This window comes from Carcharodon carcharias (assembly GCF_017639515.1).
Source record: "Carcharodon carcharias isolate sCarCar2 chromosome 37 unlocalized genomic scaffold, sCarCar2.pri SUPER_37_unloc_4, whole genome shotgun sequence".
In the NCBI taxonomy this organism is placed as follows: Eukaryota; Metazoa; Chordata; class Chondrichthyes; order Lamniformes; family Lamnidae; genus Carcharodon; species Carcharodon carcharias.
Window position 1 is genome coordinate 87,174 of NW_024470769.1, and position 20,627 is coordinate 107,800.

The following is a 20,627-nucleotide window of genomic DNA, read 5'->3' on the forward strand; positions in this document are numbered from 1 at the left end:
AGTGACCCACTGGCACAGTGGGAAACCGTGAAGCAGTGACAGAGCTGGGAAGAGTGAAGCACTGACCCAGTGACAGAGAAGGGAACAGTGAAGCAGTGACCCAGTGACAGATAAGGGAACAGTGAAACAGTGACCCAATCGCACTTTGGATAACAGTGAAGCAGTGACAGAGCTGGGAACAGTAAAGCAGAGACCAAGTGGCAGAGCGGGGAACAGTGAAGCAGTGACCCAGTGACAGAGCATGGAACAGTGAAGCAGTGACCCAGTGACAGAGCTGGGAACAGTGAAGCACTGACCCAGTGACAGACCTGGGAACAGTGAAGCACTGACCCAGTGACAGACATGGGAACAGTGAAGCACTGGCCCAGTGACAGACATGGGAACAGTGAAGCACTGACCCAGTGACAGAGCTGGGAACAGTGAAGCAGTGACCCAGTGACAGAGAAGGGAACAGTGAAACAGTGACCCAGTTGCACAGTGGGTAACAGTGAAGCAGTGACAGAGCTGGGAACAGTGAAGCAGTAACCCAGTGGAAGAGAGGGGAACAGAGAATCAGTGACAGACCTGGGAACATTTAAGCAATGACCCAGTGACAGAGATGGGAACATTGAAGCAGTGACCCAGTGACAGAGCTGGGAACAGTGAAGCACTGACTCAGTGACAGAGCAGGGAACAGTGAAGCACTGACCCAGTGATAGAGCTGGGAAAAGTGAAGCACTGACTCAGTGACAGAGCTGTGAAGAGTGAAGCAGTCACCCAGTGACAGAGCTTGGACCAGTGAAGCAGTGACCCAGTGGCAGAGCTGGGAACAGTGTAGCAGTGAACCGGTGGCAGAGCTGGGAACAGTGAAGCAGTGACCCACTGACAGAGCGGGGAACAGTGAAGCAGTGACCCAGTGACAGAGCTGGGGACGAGAAGCAGTGACCCCATGACAGAGCTGGAAACAGTGAAGCAGTGACCCAGTGGCAGAGCTGGGAACAGTGAAGCACTGACCCAGTGACAGAGCTGGGAACAGTGAAGCACTGACTCAGTGACAGAGCAGGGAACAGTGAAGCACTGACCCAGTGACAGAGCTGAGAAGAGTGAAGCAGTGACCCAGTGACAGAGCTGGGGACAGTGAAACAGTGACCCAATGGCAGCACTGGAAACAGTGAAGCAGTGACCCGGTGGCAGAGCTGGGAAAAGTGAAGTAGTGACAGAGCTGGGAACAGTGAAAAAGTGACTGAGCAGGGAACAGTGAAACATTGACACAAAGACAGAGATGGGAACAGTGAAGCAGTGACCCAGTGGCAGAGCTGGGGACAGTGAAGCATTGACCCCATGACAGAGCTGGGAACAGTGAAGCACTGACCCAGTGACAGAGCTGGGAACAGTGAAGCATGACCCAGTGACAGAACCGGGAACAGTGAAACACTGACCCAGTGACAGAGCTGGGAACAGTGAAGCACTGACCCAGTGACAGAGCTGGGAACAATGACGCTCTGACCCAGTGACAGTGCTGGGAACAGTGAAGCACTGACCCAGTGACAGTGCTGGGAACAGTGAAACAGTGACCCAGTGGCAGAGCTGGGAACAGTGAAACAGTGACCCAGTTGCACAGTGGGTAACAGTGAAGCAGTGACAGAGCTGGGAACAGTGAAGCAGTAACCCAGTGGAACAGATGGGAACATTGAAGCAGTGACCCAGTGAGAGAGCTGGGAACAGTGAAGTACTGACCCAGTGACAGAGCAGGGAACAGTGAAGCAGTAACCCAGTGGAAGAGATGGGAACATTGAAGCAGTGACCCAGTGACAGAACCGGGAACAGTGAAACACTGACCCAGTGACAGAGCTGGGAACAGTGAAGCACTGACCCAGAGACAGAGCTGGGAACAGTGAAGCAGTGACCCAGTGACAGAGCGGGGAACAGTGAAACAGTGATTCAGTGGCAGAGCTGGGAACAGTGAAGCAGTGACCCAGTGGCAGAGCTGGGGACAGTGAAGCAGTGACCCCATGACAGAGCTGGGAACAGTGAAACAGTGACCCAGTGGCAGAGCTGGGGACAGTTGAAGCAGTGACCCCATGACAGAGCTGGAAACAGTGAAGCAGTGACCCACTGGCACAGTGGGAAACCGTGAAGCAGTGACAGAGCTGGGAAGAGTGAAGCACTGACCCAGTGACAGAGAAGGGAACAGTGAAGCAGTGACCCAGTGACAGATAAGGGAACAGTGAAACAGTGACCCAATCGCACTTTGGATAACAGTGAAGCAGTGACAGAGCTGGGAACATTGAAGCAGTGACCCAGTGACAGAGCTGGGAACAGTGAAGCACTGACTCAGTGACAGAGCAGGGAACAGTGAAGCACTGACCCAGTGATAGAGCTGGGAAAAGTGAAGCACTGACCCAGTGACAGAGCTGTGAAGAGTGAAGCAGTCACCCAGTGACAGAGCTTGGACCAGTGAAGCAGTGACCCAGTGGCAGAGCTGGGAACAGTGAAGCAGTGACCCAGTGACAGAGCTGGGGACAGAGAAGCAGTGACCCCATGACAGAGCTGGAAACAGTGAAGCAGTGACCCAGTGGCAGAGCTGGGAACAGTGAAGCACTGACCCAGTGACAGAGCTGGGAACAGTGAAGCACTGACTCAGTGACAGAGCAGGGAACAGTGAAGCACTGACCCAGTGACAGAGCTGAGAAGAGTGAAGCAGTGACCCAGTGACAGAGCTGGGGACAGTGAAACAGTGACCCAATGGCAGCACTGGAAACAGTGAAGCAGTGACCCGGTGGCAGAGCTGGGAAAAGTGAAGTAGTGACAGAGCTGGGAACAGTGAAAAAGTGACTGAGCAGGGAACAGTGAAACATTGACACAAAGACAGAGATGGGAACAGTGAAGCAGTAACCCAGTGGAAGAGAGGGGAACAGAGAATCAGTGACAGACCTGGGAACATTTAAGCAATGACCCAGTGACAGAGATGGGAACATTGAAGCAGTGACCCAGTGACAGAGCTGGGAACAGTGAAGCACTGACTCAGTGACAGAGCAGGGTACAGTGAAGCACTGACCCAGTGATAGAGCTGGGAAAAGTGAAGCACTGACTCAGTGACAGAGCTGTGAAGAGTGAAGCAGTCACCCAGTGACAGAGCTTGGACCAGTGAAGCAGTGACCCAGTGGCAGAGCTGGGAACAGTGTAGCAGTGAACCGGTGGCAGAGCTGGGAACAGTGAAGCAGTGACCCACTGACAGAGCGGGGAACAGTGAAGCAGTGACCCAGTGACAGAGCTGGGGACGAGAAGCAGTGACCCCATGACAGAGCTGGAAACAGTGAAGCAGTGACCCAGTGGCAGAGCTGGGAACAGTGAAGCACTGACCCAGTGACAGAGCTAGGAACAGTGAAGCACTGACTCAGTGACAGAGCAGGGAACAGTGAAGCACTGACCCAGTGACAGAGCTGAGAAGAGTGAAGCAGTGACCCAGTGACAGAGCTGGGGACAGTGAAACAGTGACCCAATGGCAGCACTGGAAACAGTGAAGCAGTGACCCGGTGGCAGAGCTGGGAAAAGTGAAGTAGTGACAGAGCTGGGAACAGTGAAAAAGTGACTGAGCAGGGAACAGTGAAACATTGACACAAAGACAGAGATGGGAACAGTGAAGCAGTGACCCAGTGGCAGAGCTGGGGACAGTGAAGCATTGACCCCATGACAGAGCTGGAAACAGTGAAGCACTGACCCAGTGACAGAGCTGGGAACAGTGAAGCATGACCCAGTGACAGAACCGGGAACAGTGAAACACTGACCCAGTGACAGAGCTGGGAACAGTGAAGCACTGACCCAGTGACAGAGCTGGGAACAATGAAGCTCTGACCCAGTGACAGTGCTGGGAACAGTGAAGCACTGACCCAGTGACAGTGCTGGGAACAGTGAAACAGTGACCCAGTGGCAGAGCTGGGAACAGTGAAACAGTGACCCAGTTGCACAGTGGGTAACAGTGAAGCAGTGACAGAGCTGGGAACAGTGAAGCAGTAACCCAGTGGAACAGATGGGAACATTGAAGCAGTGACCCAGTGAGAGAGCTGGGAACAGTGAAGTACTGACCCAGTGACAGAGCAGGGAACAGTGAAGCAGTAACCCAGTGGAAGAGATGGGAACATTGAAGCAGTGACCCAGTGACAGAACCGGGAACAGTGAAACACTGACCCAGTGACAGAGCTGGGAACAGTGAAGCACTGACCCGGAGACAGAGCTGGGAACAGTGAAGCAGTGACCCAGTGACAGAGCGGGGAACAGTGAAACAGTGATTCAGTGGCAGAGCTGGGAACAGTGAAGCAGTGACCCAGTGGCAGAGCTGGGGACAGTGAAGCAGTGACCCCATGACAGAGCTGGGAACAGTGAAACAGTGACCCAGTGGCAGAGCTGGGGACAGTTGAAGCAGTGACCCCATGACAGAGCTGGAAACAGTGAAGCAGTGACCCACTGGCACAGTGGGAAACCGTGAAGCAGTGACAGAGCTGGGAAGAGTGAAGCACTGACCCAGTGACAGAGAAGGGAACAGTGAAGCAGTGACCCAGTGACAGATAAGGGAACAGTGAAACAGTGACCCAATCGCACTTTGGATAACAGTGAAGCAGTGACAGAGCTGGGAACAGTAAAGCAGTGACCAAGTGGCAGAGCGGGGAACAGTGAAGCAGTGACCCAGTGACAGAGCTGGGAACAGTGAAGCAGTGACCCAGTGACAGAGCTGGGAACAGTGAAGCACTGACCCAGTGACAGACCTGGGAACAGTGAAGCACTGACCCAGTGACAGACATGGGAACAGTGAAGCACTGGCCCAGTGACAGACATGGGAACAGTGAAGCACTGACCCAGTGACAGAGCTGGGAACAGAGAAGCAGTGACCCAGTGACAGAGAAGGGAACAGTGAAACAGTGACCCAGTGGCACTTTGGGTAACAGTGAATCAGTGACAGAGCTGGGAACAGTGAAGCAGTGACCCAGTGACAGAGCTGGGAACAGTGAAGCAGGGACCCAGTGACAGAGCTGGGAACACTGGAACCGTGACTCAGTTACAGAGCTGGGAACAGTGAAGTAGTGACACAGTGACAGAGCTGGGGACAGTGAAGCATGGACCCCATGACAGAGCTGGAAACAGTGAAGCAGTGACCCAGTGGCAGAGCTGGGAACAGTGAAGCAGTGACCCAATGGCAGACCTGGAAACAGTGAAGCAGTGACCCAGTGACAGAGCTGGGAACAGTGAAACAGTGACTCAGTGACAGAGCTGGGAAAAGTGAAGCAGTGACCCAGTGACAGAGCTGGGGACAGTGAAGCATGGACCCCATGACAGAGCTGGAAACAGTGAAGCAGTGACCCAGTGACAGAGCTGGCAACCGTGAAGCAGTGACCCAGTGACAGAGCTGGGAACAGTGAAGCAGTGACCCAGTGGCACAGTGGGGGAACACTGAAGCACTGACCCAGTGACAGAGAAGGGAACAGTGAAACAGTGACCCAGTGGCAGAGCTGGGGACAGTGAAGCACTGACCCAATGGCAGAACTGGAAACAGTGAAGCAGTGACCCAGTGACACAGCTGGGCACAGTGAAGCACTGACCCAGTGACAGAGCAGGGAACAGTGAAGCACTGACACAGTGACAGAGCTGGAAACAGTGAAGCACTGACCCAGTGACAGAGCTGGGACAGTGAAGCAGTAACCCAGTGACAGAGAAGGGAAGAGTGAAACAGTGACCCAGTGGCAGAGCTGGGGACAGTGAAGCATTGACCCAATGGCAGAACTGGAAACAGTGAAGCAGTGACCCAGTGACAGAGCTGGGAACGGTGAAGTAGTGACAGAGCTGGGAACAGTGAAAAAGTGACAGAACTGGGAATAGTGAAGCACTGACACAGTGACAGAGATGGGAACAGTGAAGCACTGACCCAGTGACAGAGCTGGGAACAGTGAAGCACTGACCCATTGACAGAGCAGGGAACAGTGAAGTAGTTACCCAGTGACACAGCTGGGAACTATGAAGCACTGACCCAGTGACAGAGCTGCGAACAGTGAAGCAGTGACCCAGAGACAGAGCTGGGAACAGTGAAGCACTGACCCAGTGACAGAGCTGGGAACAGTGGAACAGTGTCTCAGTGACAGAGCTGGGAACAGTGAAGCAGTGACCCAGTGACAGAGCTGGGAACAGTGAAAGAGTGACCCAATGGCAGAACAGGAAACAGTGAAGCAGTGACCCAGTGACAGAGCTGGGAACAGTGAAGTACTGACAGAGCTGGGAACAGTGAAAAAGTGACTGAGCTGGGAACAGTGAAACAGTGACACAGTGACAGGGATGGGAACAGTGAAGCAGTGACGCAGTAGCAGAGCTGGGAACAGTGAAGCACTGACCCAGTGACAGAGCTGGGAACAGTGAAGCACTAACCCAGTGTCAGTGCTGGGAACAGTGAAGCACTGACCCAGTGACAGTGCTGGGGACAGGGAAACAGTGACCCAGTGGCAGAGCTGGGGACATTGAAGCAGTGACTCAATGGCAGAACTGGAAACAGTGAAGCAGTGACCCAGTGACAGAGCTGGGAACAGTGAAACAGTGACCCAGTTGTACAGTGGGTAACAGTGAAGCAGTGACAGAGCTGGGAACAGTGAAGCAGTAACCCAGTGGAAGAGAGGGGAACAGAGAATCAGTGACAGACCTGGGAACATTTAAGCAATGACCCAGTGACAGAGCTGGGAACAGTGAAGCACTGACTCAATGACAGAGCAGGGAACAGTGAAGCACTGACCCAGTGATAGAGCTGGGAAAAGTGAAGCACTGACCCAGTGACAGAGCTGTGAAGAGTGAAGCAGTCACCCAGTGACAGAGCTTGGACCAGTGAAGCAGTGACCCAGTGGCAGAGCTGGGAACAGTGAAGCAGTGAACCGGTGGCAGAGCTGGGAACAGTGAAGCAGTGACCCATTGACAGAGCGGGGAACAGTGAAGCAGTGACCCAGTGACAGAGCTGGGGACAGAGAAGCAGTGACCCCATGACAGAGCTGGAAACAGTGAAGCAGTGACCCAGTGGCAGAGCTGGGAACAATGAAGCACTGACCCAGTGACAGAGCTTGGAACAGTGAAGCACTGACCCAGTGACAGAGCTGTGAAGAGTGAACCAGTGACCCAGTGACAGAGCTGGGGACAGTGAAGCAGTGACCCAATGGCAGCACTGGAAACAGTGAAGCAGTGACCCGGAGGCAGAGCTGGGAAAAGTGAAGTAGTGACAGAGATGTGAACAGTGAAGCAGTGACCCAGTGGCAGAGCTGGGGACAGTGAAGCAGTGACCCAATGACAGAGCTGGAAACAGTGAGGCACTGACCCAGTGACAGAGCTGGGAACAGTGAAGCACTGACCCAATGGCAGAGCTAGGAACAGTGAAGCAGTGGCCCAGTGACAGAGCTGGGAACAGTGAAGCAGTGACCCAGTGACAGAGCTGGGAACAGTGAAGCAGTGGCCCAGTGACAGAACTGGGAACAGTGAAGCAGTGGCCCAGTGACAGAGCTGGGAACAGTGAAGCAGTGACCCAGTGGCACAGTGGGGAACCGTGAAGCAGTGACAGAGCTGGGAAGAGTGAAGCAGTGACCCAGTGGCACAGTGGGGAACCGTGAAGCAGTGACAGAGTTGGGAAGAGTGAAGCACTGACCCAGTGGCAGAGCTAGGAACAGTGAAGCAGTGGCCCAGTGACAGAGCTGGGGACAGTGAAGCATGGACCCCATGACAGAGCTGGAAGCAGTGACACAGTGACAGAGCTGGCAACAGTGAAGCAGTGACCCAGTGACAGAGCTGGGAAAAGTGAAGCAGTGACCCAGTGACAGAGCTGGGGACAGTGAAGCATGGACCCCATGACAGAGCTGGAAGCAGTGACCCAGTGACAGAGCTGGGAACAGTGAAAGAGTGACCCAATGGCAGAACTGGAAACAGTGAAGCAGTGACCCAGTGACAGAGCTGGGAACGGTGAAGTAGTGACAGAGCTGGGAACAGTGAAAAAGTGACTGAGCTGGGAACAGTGAAGCAGGGACACGGTGACAGAACTGGGAACAGTGAAGCACTGACACAGTGACAGAGATGGGAACAGTGAAGCACTGACACAGTGACAGATCTGGGAACAGTGAAGCACTGACCCATTGACAGAGCTGGGAACAGTGAAGTAGTTACCCAGTGACACAGCTGGATCTATGAAGCACTGACCCAGTGACAGAGCTGTGAACAGTAAAACAGTGACCCCGTGGCAGAGCTGGGAACAGTGAATCACTGACCCAGTGACAGAGATGGGAACAGTGAAGCAGTAACAGAGCTGGGAACAGTGAAGCAGTAACAGAGCTGGGAACAGTGAAGCAGTGACCCAGTGACAGAGATAGGAACAGTGAAGCACTGACCCAGTGGCAGAGCTAGGAACAGTGAAGGACTGACCCAGTGACAGAGCTGGGAACAGTGAAACATTGACAGAGCTGGGAACAGTGAAACAGTGACCCAGTGGCAGAGCTGGGGACAGTGAAGCAGTGACCCCATGACAGAGCTGGGAACAGTGAAGCAGTGACCCAGTGGCACAGTGGGGAACCGTGAAGCCGTGACAGAGCTGGGAAGAGTGAAGCACTGACCTAGTGACAGAGAAGGTAACAGTGAAACAGTGACCCAGTGGCACTTTGGATAACAGTGAAGCAGTGACAGAGCTGGGAACAGTGAAGCAGTGACCAAGTGGCAGAGCGGGGAACAGTGAATCAGTGACAGAGCTGGGAACAGTGAAGCAGTGACCCAGTGACAGAGATGGGAACAGTGAAGCAGTGACCCAGTGACAGAGCTGGGAACAGTGAAGCAGTGACCCAGTGACAGAGAAGGGAACAGTGAAACAGTGACACAGTGGCAGAGCTGGGGACAGTGAAGCAGTGACAGAGCTGGGAACAGTGAAGCAGGGTCCCAGTGACTGAGCTGGGAACAGTGAAGCACTGACACAGTGACAGAGCTGGGAACAGTGAAGCACTGACCCAGTGGGAGAGCTGGGAACAGGGAAGCAGTGACCCAGTGGCAGAGCTAGGAACAGTGAAGCAGTGGCCCTGTGACAGAGCTGGGAACAGTGAAGCAGTGGCCCAGTGACAGAGCTGGGAACAGTGAAGCAGTGACCCAGTGACAGAGCTGGGAACAGTGAAGCAGTGGCACAGTGACAGAGCTGGGAACAGTGAAGCAGTGACCCAGTGGCACAGTGGGGAACCGTGAAGCAGTGACAGAGCTGGGAAGAGTGAAGCAGTGACCCAGTGGCACAGTGGGGAACCTTGAAGCAGTGACAGAGCTGGGAACAGTGAAGCACTGACCCAGTGGCAGAGCTAGGAACAGTGAAGCAGTGGCCCAGTGACAGAGCTAGGAACAGTGAAGCAGTGACCCAGTGACAGAGCTGGGAACAGTGAAGCAGTGACCCAGTGACAGAGCTGGGAACAGTGAAGCAGTGACCCAGTGACAGAGCTGCGGACAGTGAAGCAGTGACCCAATGACAGAGCTGGGAACAGTGAAGCAGTGACCCAGTGACAGAGCTGGGAACAGTGAAGCAGTGACCCAGTGACAGAGCTGGGAACAGTGAAGCAGTGACCCAGTGACAGAGCTGGGAAGAGTGAAGCAGTGACCCAGTGACAGAGCTGGAAAGAGTGAAGCAGTGACCCAGTGACAGAGCTGGGAACAGTGAAGTAGTGACCCAGTGACAGAGCTGGGAACAGTGAAGCAGTGACCCAGTGACAGAGCTGGAAAGAGTGAAGCACAGGCGGGTGAACCCAAAGCAGCAGCAAGTAACCACTACATCATCCACTCATTCGACATAATGCACTTCAAGGTGGTAACATCTCGCAGGGACCAGTCTGCAGCGAGGTCAGTAACCGCAGAATTGGGGTGGGGTTGTGGGGTGATGTTCAGATCTTGGGGAGGGATGAGGTTTGGAGGAGGGTTAATAGAGCGAGTGTCTAAGTCTCAGGTTGGGCGGGGGTGGGGCTTCCACATCACTGCCTCCTGACTTCTACAATATCTCTTGTGTCGAGCTAAGAGCAACTCCTCATGGTCTGCCTTACCCCACCCCCCAATACACCCATCCCCTGACCCCCCAATACCCCCACACCCTGACCCCTTCACCTCCCAACTCCTCATGGTCTGCCTTACGCCATCCAATACCACCACCCCCTGACCCCCCAATACCCCCACACCCTGACCCCTTCACCGCCCAACTCCTCATGGTGTGCCTTACCCCACCCCCCAATACCCCCACCCCTTGACCCCCCAACCGCCCAACTCCTCATGGTCTGCCTTACCCCACCCCCCAATACCCCCACACCCTGATCCCCCCACCGCCCAACTCCTCAAAGTGTGCCTTACCCCACCCCCCAATACCCCCACACCCTGATCCCCCAACCGCCCAACTCCTCATGGTCTGCCTTAACCCACCCCCCAATACCCCCACAACCTGACCCCCCACCGCCCAACTCTTCATGGTCTGCCTTACCCCACCCCCCAATACCCCTACCCCCTGACCCCCCCACTGCCCAACTCCTCATGGTCTGCCTTACCCCCAATACTCCCACCCTCCTGACACCCCCCAACCCCCTGTTCCTCATGGTCTGTCTTACCCCACCCAATAACCCCACCCTCCTGACCCCTCACCCCTCTGTTCCTTATGGTCTGCTTTAACCCCCCCAATACCCCCACCCTCCTGACCCCCTCACCCCCCTGTTCCTCATGGTCTGCCTTACCTTCCCCCCAAAACCCTCGCCCTCCTGACCCCCCACCCCCCAACACCTCGTGGTCTGCCTTACCACCCCAATACCCCCACCTTCCTGACCCCCCCCCCAATCCCCTGTTCCTCATGGTCTCCCTTACCCCCCCCAAAACCCTCACCCTCCTGACACCCCCCACCCTCCTGTCCCCCCCAACCCCTGTTCCTCATGGTCTCCCTTACCCCCCGCCATACCCCCACCCTCCTGCCCCCCCCCCCACTCCCCCCAGTTCCTCATGGTCTGCCTTCCCCATGTCCCTATCCCTCCATCCTCCCCTCCTGCCCCATCACCAGCCCTCTCGCCCACCCTGCCTGTTCCCCAACCTGTCCCCAAAAAAGAACACACAGGATCACTGCCATGTTAGAACCCAGCAGATTTATTGAGGGGAAACAGTCACTTTCTGCCCCTATTAAACCAAGAGCATATTTGAAGCAAATCCACCAAAATCCTGTCGAGTGGAAGTAAACCAGGGGCTGGGAAAAGTCAAGGCCTGTGCAAAGGAGCCAAAAAGATCAGCTCTTTACATCAAACCTGACCTGAACTCAGGAGCTGCTGATAACCACTGGCAACAAGAACGTTGTACGTTTCCCGCAGTTCCAGATGTGGTTAATACATCAGCACCTTGTGTACAGAGTGTGGCCTTCTCCTACTGATTCCACCTCCCTCTGATTCGCAATAAAAGTACTTTCAACTCCCCAACACTGAGGCCATGTTCTCCCCTCTCAGTTTCCAGGGTGAAGTGGAGACAATCTCTCTTCTTGCATCTGATCCCTGGCAGTGGAGTTTCCCTCCCTCCAAGTGATGTTTAGCTGCAAATCGGGTTTGTACCCAGTGAGTCACCCTGCCTGAACAGCTAGTCCCAGCATAAGTTAGAAATTTCAGACTGCAGCTCAGGAGCTCTACTCACCTACTGGCATCTTAACAAAGTGTGACACCCACAATACAACACTAAACCTACAGCGTGCTGGTGCAGAGAGAGAGAGAGAGAGAGAACAAGAGCGATAAAAAGCCAGAATGAAAGAAAGAGACATAGAAACAGGAGGGGGGAGTGTGTGTGAGAGGCAGGGGAGAGAGAGAGAGACAGAAAGAGGGAGAGAGGGGGAGAGAGAGAGAGAGGTGGACAAAGAGAGAGCAAGGCAGAAAGAGAGAGACACAGACGGAAAGAGGGGGAGGGAGAGAGGTTCAGATGGAGAGAGACAGGCTGGAAATCACTAAACTCAAATCACTCTCTAAAGGTCTCCAAACTGCTGAGTGAATGGCCACCCTGTGTGGAGTGTCTGGTTATCCAGTAGAGTCCTGGGTGAAGGCAGGACTCTCAGGCATGTCACCCAGGGTGTGAGGGAGAAGGAGGGAACATTACCCTCTCCGGTGTGGGTGCAGACTGGAGACAGAGGCTGTCAGGAGTGCTTTGTGGGCTCATCCTGTGCTGAGCTGCACTCAGAGGGACCTTCAGGAGGGAGGATTCTGCAGCCAGTGTAACTGGAGAGTGCTGGTGATGGTGGGGGGGGCAGACAAGGCAGTGACCCCCACCCTGAAAGAACAGGCCACTGGCCCTTGGCAGGTCCCAGCCTGTGTTAATGAGAGTGCCCGAGCTACTAAATAGAGGCGGAATATGGGAGCAGGGGGGGTGGGGGGAGGGAGCAGGAAGGAACAGAGAGTGGGGGGTGGGGGGATGAAAGGGGTTGTGGGGAACAGGAGAGGAAGGGGTGGGGGACGGGAGAGAGGGGAATGGGGGGGTTGTGAGGGGAGTGGGGGGGGTGTGAGGGGAGTGGGGGGGGTGTGTAGGGAGTGGGGGGGTGTGAGGGGAGGAGGGAAGAGAGGGGAGGGGGGAAGAGAGTGGGGGAAAGAGAGGGGAGGGAGGGGGATGAGTGGAGGGGGAGAGAGAGGGGAGTGGGTGGGAGAGAGAGGGGAGTGGGTGGGAGAGAGAGGGGAGTGGGTGGGAGAGAGAGGGGAGTGGGTGGGAGAGAGAGGGGAGTGGGTGGGAGAGAGAGGGGAGTGGGTGGGAGAGAGAGGGGAGTGGGTGGGAGAGAGAGGGGAGTAGGAGGGGTAGAGAGGGGAGTGGGTGGGGTAGAGAGGGGAGTGGGTGGGGTAGAGAGGGGAGTGGGTGGGGTAGAGAGGGGAGGGGGGTAGAGAGGGGAGTGGGTGGGGTAGAGAGGGGAATAGGAGGGGTAGAGAGGGGAGTGGGGGGGGTAGAGAGGGGAGTGGGTGGGGTAGAGAGGGGAATAGGAGGGGTAGAGAGGGGAGTGGGTGGGGTAGAGAGGGGAATAGGGGTAGAGAGGGGAGTGGGTGGGGTAGAGAGGGGAGTGGGTGGGGTAGAGAGGGGAGTGGGTGGGGTAGAGAGGGGAGTGGGTGGGGTAGAGAGGGGAATAGGAGGGGTAGAGAGGGGAGTGGGGGGGGTAGAGAGGGGAGTGGGTGGGGTAGAGAGGGGAGTGGGTGGGGTAGAGAGGGGAGTGGGAGGGGTAGAGAGGGGAGTGGGTGGGGTAGAGAGGGGAGTGGGTGGGGTAGAGAGGGGAGTGGGTGGGGTAGAGAGGGGAGTGGGTGGGGTAGAGAGGGGAGTGGGTGGGGTAGAGAGGGGAGTGGGTGGGGTAGAGAGGGGAGTGGGTGGGGTAGAGAGGGGAGTGGGTGGGGTAGAGAGGGGAGTGGGTGGGGTAGAGAGGGGAGTGGGTGGGGTAGAGAGGGGAGTGGGTGGGGTAGAGAGGGGAGTGGGTGGGGTAGAGAGGGGAGTGGGTGGGGTAGAGAGGGGAGTGGGTGGGGTAGAGAGGGGAGGGGGGTAGAGAGGGGAGTGGGTGGGGTAGAGAGGGGAATAGGAGGGGTAGAGAGGGGAGTGGGGGGGGTAGAGAGGGGAGTGGGAGGGGTAGAGAGGGGAGTGGGAGGGGTAGAGAGGGGAGTGGGTGGGGTAGAGAGGGGAGTGGGTGGGGTAGAGAGGGGAATAGGAGGGGTAGAGAGGGGAGTGGGTGGGGTAGAGAGGGGAGTGGGTGGGGTAGAGAGGGGAGTGGGTGGGGTTAGAGAGGGGAGTGGGTGGGGTAGAGAGGGGAGTGGGTGGGGTAGAGAGGGGAATAGGAGGGGTAGAGAGGGGAGTGGGTGGGGTAGAGAGGGGAGTGGGTGGGGTAGAGAGGGGAGTGGGTGGGGTAGAGAGGGGAATAGGAGGGGTAGAGAGGGGAGTGGGTGGGGTAGAGAGGGGAGTGGGTGGGGTAGAGAGGGGAGTGGGTGGGGTAGAGAGGGGAGTGGGTGGGGTAGAGAGGGGAGTGGGTGGGGTAGAGAGGGGAGTGGGTGGGGTAGAGAGGGGAGTGGGTGGGGTAGAGAGGGGAGTGGGTGGGGTAGAGAGGGGAGTGGGTGGGGTAGAGAGGGGAGTGGGTGGGAGAGAGAGGGGAGTGGGTGGGGGAGAGAGGGGAGTGGGTGGGTGAGAGAGGGGAGTGGGTGGGAGAGAGAGGGGAGTGGGTGGGAGAGAGAGGGGAGTGGGTGGGGTAGAGAGGGGAGTGGGTGCGGTAGAGAGGGGAGTGGGTGGGGTAGAGAGGGGAATAGGAGGGGTAGAGAGGGGAGTGGGTGGGGTAGAGAGGGGAATAGGAGGGGTAGAGAGGGGAGTGGGGGTGGTGGTAGAGAGGGGAGTGGGTGGGGTAGAGAGGGGAGTGGGTGGGGTAGAGAGGGGAGTGGGTGGGGTAGAGAGGGGAGTGGGTGGGGTAGAGAGGGGAATAGGAGGGGTAGAGAGGGGAGTGGGTGGGGTAGAGAGGGGAATAGGAGGGGTAGAGAGGGGAGTGGGGGTGGTGGTAGAGAGGGGAGTGGGTGGGGTAGAGAGGGGAGTGGGTGGGGTAGAGAGGGGAATAGGAGGGGTAGAGAGGGGAGTGGGTGGAGTAGAGAGGGGAATAGGAGGGGTAGAGAGGGGAGTGGGGGTGGTGGTAGAGAGGAGAGGGGAGTGGGCAGGCGGGTAGAGAGGGGAGGGGGGTAGGGGGGGGTAGAGAGTGAAGTGAGGGGGGTAGGAGAGAGAGACGGACGGACTGAGAACCAGGAGAGCCAGTTTGGGAGGCAGGGACATTGAGGTTGGGTTGTGGGAGTGGGTGAGTAAGGAAGCCGGCCGTGAGTGTGAAAGGGGGTCAGTGACTGATTCCCTTTAATAACATGGCAGCTCATGTAACAAAGGGGAACTGAATGACAATCATCATTTACAACCAGGTAACTCTGTACAAGAACTTCTTTTCCTTTTCTCTGTACGTTTTGATCTGTACATCTATTTATAGAGAATGTCATAATGTCCCGGCCTGTACAGGAGGAAGACTCTGGGCTCTGAGCCCTCAGGGAAGATGTGCTGATTAGTCGAGTTTCCCTCTCCTCGGTCCATGTACTCCACTCGGATTGAGGTGTCCAGTGCCTGGGCTAATGCGATGATGTGAATGTGGTCACTCTCCTTGGCCATTGGCTCCACTTCCTGAGGACAGGGACAGAGAATGGTAAATAAACTCTAAACAATTCCCCCCGCCTCCATCCTTCTCCCCCACCACCCCATCCCTCCTGACCTTGGTGCTGGGGTTCAGGCCGTGGGTCATTTCCTACCAGGTGCACATGTTCAGCTACACTATCAAAGGGCCATTGATAAGGGCAGACCATATACTGAAGCCCTGTCTGCCTCTATGGGGGTGGGGGTGATGTTAAAGAGCCCCTGCTGGGCTCCACCAGTTAATGAGCAGCAGTGTGGAATGGCTGCTGAGTAGCCTCTCACTGCATTCAGGACCAGGGCACACATCAGCTGCAATATCAAGAGTAGCTTCAAACTCAAAAGCCCCCTCTTCCCCTCAGCCTCCTTACCCCAATGGTGGGTGGGTCAGTGAACAGCAGCTGATATAACATCAGTGAGCACCAGAGTTATAACACAGCTGCTCAGGCCCTCATTGAAAGAAGTCATGTTCAACTTATTACTGAACACAGTGGGACTGGGGGTCTGAAATGCATTTGTTTCAATGCGAGAAGTATAACAGGCAAGGCAGATGAGCTTAGAGCTTGGATTAGTACTTGGGACTATGATGTTATTGCTGTTACAGAGACTTGGTTGAAGGATGGACAGGATTGGCAGATAAACATTCCTTAGTGCTAGGGGTTTGGATGGTGCAGAATTTGTGAAGTGCATCCAGGAGGGCTTCCTGAGACAATATGTAGACAATCCAACTAGGGAAGGGGCAATACTGGACCTGGTATTAGGGAATGAACCCGGCCAGGTGGTCGAAGTTTCAGTAGGGGAGCATTTCGGGAAAAGTGATCATAATTCAGTAAGTTTCAAGGTGTTGGTGGATAAGGATAACAGGAGTCCTCGGATTAAGGTGCTTAATTGGGGGAAGGCTAATTATAACAATATTAGGCAGAAACTGAGGAATCGAGACTGGAGGCAGATGTTTGAGGGCAAATCAACAACTGATATGTGGGGGGCTTTCAAACGTCAGTTGATAAGAATTCAGGACCGGCATTTTCCTGCTAGGATGAAGGATAAGCGTGGCAAGTTTCAGAAACCTTGGATAACGAAGGATATTATGAGATTAGTCAAAAAGAAAAGGGAAGCATTCGTAAGGGCTAGAAGGCTGGGAACAGATGAAGCCCGTGGAGAATATAAAGAAAGTAGGAAGAAACCTAAGCAAGGAGTCAGGAGGGCTAAAAGGCGTCATGGAAGGTCATTGGCAACCAGGATTAAGGAAAATCCCAAGGCCTTTTATATATATGTAAAAAGCAAGAGTGTAGCCAGGGAAAGGGTAAACCCACTCAGGGACAGAGGTGGGAATCTGTGTGTGGAGCCAGAAGAAATAGGAGAGATACTAAATGAGTACTTCTGATCAGCATTCACCAAAGAGAAGGACTTAGCGGTCGATTTGTCTAGGGAAGAGTGTGTAGATAGCCTGGATCATGTTGAGATCAAAAAAGAGATGTTAGGCGTCCTGAAGAATATTAAGGTGGATAAGTCCTCAGGGCCAGATGGGATCTACCCCAGAGTACTGAGTGAGGCAAGGGAGGAGATTGCTGGGGCCTTGACAGAAATCTTTGTATCCTCACTGGCTACGGGTGAGGTCCCAGAGGACTGGAGAATGGCCAACGTTGTTCCATTGTTTAAGAAGAATAGCAGGGATAATCCAGAAAGTTACAGGCTGGTGAACGTTACATCAGTGGAAGGGAAATTATTGGAGAAGATTCTTCGTGACAGAATTTATTACCATTTGGAAGCAAATGGGCGTATTAGTGAGAGGCAGCATGGTTTTGTGAAGAGGAGGTCATGTCTCACTAACTTGATCGAGTTTTTCGAGGAAGTGCCAAAGATGATCGATGATGGAAGGGCAGTGGATGTTATCTACATGGATTTCAGTAAGGCCTTTGACAAGGACCTTCATGGCAGACTGGTACAGAAGGTAAAGTCGCACGGGATCAGAGGTGAGCTGGCAAGATGGATACAGAATTGGCTTGGTCATAGAAGACAGAGGGTAGCAGTGGAAGGGTGTTTTTCTGAATGGAGAGCTGTGACTAGTGGAGTTCCGCAGGGATCAGTGCTGGGACCTTTGCTTTTTGTAGTATACATAAATGATTTGGAGGAAAATGTAACTGGGCTAATTAGTAAGTTTGCAGACGACACTAAGGTTGGAGGAGTTGCAGATAGTGAAGAGGATTGTCAAAGGATACAACGGGATATAGATTGGCTGGAGACTTGGGCGAAGAAATGGCAGATGGAGTTTAATCCAGACAAATGCAAGGTAATGCATTTTGGAGGGTCTAATACAGGCAAGAATTATACAGTAAATGGCAGAACCATAAGTGCATTGACGGGCAGAGGGATCTGGGTGTACAGGTCCACAGGTCACTGAAAGTGGCAACACAGGTAGATAAGGTAGTCAGGAAGGCATATGGCATGCTTGCCTTCATCGGCAGGGGTATTGAGTATAAAAGCTGGGAAGTCATGCTGCAGCTGTATAGAACCTTGGTTAGGACACACTTGGAATATTGCATGCAATTCTGGTCGCCACATTACCAGAAGGAGATGGAGGCATTGGAGAGGGTGCAGAGGAGGTTTACCAGGATGCTGCCTGGTCTGGAGGTTATTAGGTATGAGGAGAGGTTGGAGAAACTCGGATTGTTCTCACTAGAGCGACGGAGATTGAGGGGCGACTTGATAGAAGTTTACAAAATTATGAGTGGCATGGACAGAGTAGATAATCAGAAGCTTTTTCCCAGGGTGGAAGAGTCAATTACTAGGGGACATAGATTTAAGGTGAGAGGAGAAAACTATAAAGGAGATGTGCGGGGCAAGTTTTTTATGCAGAGGGTAGTGAGTGTCTGGAACTCGCTGCCAGAGGTGGTGGTGGAAGCAGGTACGATAGTGGTGTTTAAGAGGCAGCTTGACAAATACATGAATAGGATGGGAATAGAGGGATAAGGACCCCAGAAGTGCAAAATATTTTAGTTGACAGGCAATATGATCAGCGCAGGCTTGGAGGGCCGAAGGGCCTGTTCCTGTGCTGTACCTTTCTTTGTTCTTTATGTCGAACCTTGGTTAAACCACATCGGGAGCTGGCTCCATATTATTAAAGGATATAAAAGGGCTGGAGACGGTGCAGAAAAAAGATTTATCCAAATGATGCCAAAACTGAGAGTTTATACTGACCAGGAAAGATTGAACAGACAAGAGCTCCATTAGAACATAAGAACATAAGAAGTAGGGACAGGAATAGACCATTTGGCCCATCGAGCCTGCTCTGCTATTCAATAAGATCATGGCTGATCTGTTTATGTTTCGATTTCCACATTCCCATCTACCCCCTGATAACCTTTGATTCCCCTGTTTAACAAAAATCTATCTGCCTCTGTCTTAAAAATATTCAGTGACCCTGCCTCCACCTCCTGCTGAGGTTCAAAGTTCCAAAGTCGCACAACCCTCAGAGAGAAAAATTCTCCCCATCTCTGCCCTATAAGGGTGACCCCTAATTTTAAAACAGTTCCCCCTAGTTCTGGACTCACCCACAAGAGGAAACATCCTTTCCATGTCCACATTGTCTAGGCCGTTCAGGATCTTAAATACATCGATCAAATCACCCCTTACTCTTCTAAACTCCAGTGGAAACAAGCCCAGTCTGTCCAAACTTTCCTCATAAGACAACCCACTCATTCCAGGTATATTCCAGGTAAACCTCCTTTGAACCGCCTTCAATCCATTTACATCTTCCTTAAATAAGGAGACCAAAACTGCGCACAGTATTCGAGGTGCAGTCTCACCAATATCCTGTATAACTGAAGCATAACATCCTTACTTTCAACCCCTCTCGTATTAAAGATAGCGTTCCATTAGCTTTCTTAATTACTTGCTGAACCTGCATACTAACTTCTTGTGACTCGTACTAGAACACCCAGATCCCTCTGCAGCTCAGAATTGTGCAGTCGTTCTCCATATAATTATATCTGCTTTTTTGTTCTTCCTGCCAAAGTGAACAACTTCACATTTTCTCACATTAAACTCCATTTGCCAGATCTTTGCCCACTCACTCAACCGATCCATATCCATCTGGAATGTCCCAGATGGGAGAAGGGTAACCTCCTGATAGAGGGCTTTAAAATTAATAAAAGCTTTGATGGAGTAGATGTGGAGATGTTTCCATTTGTGGGGGAGACCAGAACTAGGGGCCATCGATATAAGACAGTCACTAATAAATCCGATGGAGAATTCAGGAGAAACGTCTTCACCCAGAGAGTGGGGAGAATGTGGAACTCGCTCCCACAGGGAGTGGTCGAGGTGAATAGCATCGATACATTTAAGGGGGAAGCTGGATAAACACATGAGGGAGAAAGGGATAGAAGGATATGGTGATAGGGGAAGATGGAGAGGGGGGTGGGAGGAGGCTCATGTGGAGCAGTAACACCAGATGGGCTGAATGGCCTGTAAATAATTTGTTTCTTCTCAGCACTCTACAAAGAGATCCTGGGAGAGCACAGCCACTGGGACTATAAAACAGCTCTCTGGATATACAAGCGTTGGGGCGAGCGGGAGAGGCAGTAACTTGGAGCAGAACAGGATGGAGTTGATGAACTGAACAAACCTCACCTGCTGACAGAATTCCTTAACTGTGCGGCCTCCCTCAATGAAATGTTCGAAGAAAGCGGACTCTCGCTGCAGGTAGCCTGAGGTGAGAAGCCGCAGGTAAACCACCAGGTAATCCGATGTGCTCTGATCATTAAACGCTGTCATCAGGTTAGCCAATGAGCCCTGCTTCTCCACCAGGTCAATTACATCCATAAACTACAAATCAAACAGGAAAACAGGCTGTAAACTTCAACCAGGTAACCATCTGTATCCAAGGTAACACAATCTACTCCTGTCTTACAGCCAAGAAACTAAAACTGAGGGTACTTAATGTTGCTGATTCTGAACCACAACTTAAAATGAACAGGCGCATTAAAAACAGCAAAACATTTCCTGAATAAACAGTTAAACAACTGAGACTGCATCTGTTTAACCATTAGACCTTTTTACTGGGAAGGAATACCTCAGCAAGAGCTTCATATAGGAACAGGAGGCCATTCAGCCCATCAAGCCTATTCTTCCATTCAGTTAGATTGCAGCTGAGCTGTAGGTGTGGCTCGGGCACAGCTTTTCCCAGCTGTTACTCCACAGTCTCTCCCCACCCCCCCCTCTCCAGCAGCTTGTGGCACTCCCAGAGCAGGGAGAGATAAAAACTCCCTCGGCACTAGTTTCACTGGATTGGCCCCTGGGGTGAGGGGGTTGTCCTATGATGAGAGGCTGAGTGAACTGGGTTTCTCTTCTCTGGAGTTTAGAAGAATAAGAGACAATCTCATTGAAAGCTACAGGATTCTGAAGGGGTTGTGACAGGGTGGACACTGGGAGATTGTTCCCGCTGCTCGGGGAGTCTC

The 20,627-nt window shown here is 53.5% G+C and overlaps 1 protein-coding gene across 2 annotated transcripts in view; it reads right to left on the minus strand.

The window, feature by feature from the left end:
* Positions 1-14,615: 14,615 nt before the first annotated feature.
* otub1b (OTU deubiquitinase, ubiquitin aldehyde binding 1b) overlaps positions 14,616-20,627 on the minus strand; it is a 31,377-nt gene continuing 25,365 nt past the window's right edge. Inside the window, exons 7-8 of one of the 2 annotated variants that reach the window (XM_041182086.1) lie at positions 19,801-19,995; positions 14,616-15,165 (exon numbers count right to left, since the gene is read on the minus strand). In XM_041182086.1, coding sequence (XP_041038020.1) covers positions 14,968-15,165; positions 19,801-19,995 — 393 coding nt within the window. In that variant the 3' untranslated portion in view covers positions 14,616-14,967. The remainder of the gene's footprint in view (positions 15,166-19,800; positions 19,996-20,627) is intronic. The other variant, XM_041182087.1, reaches the window with a different exon arrangement.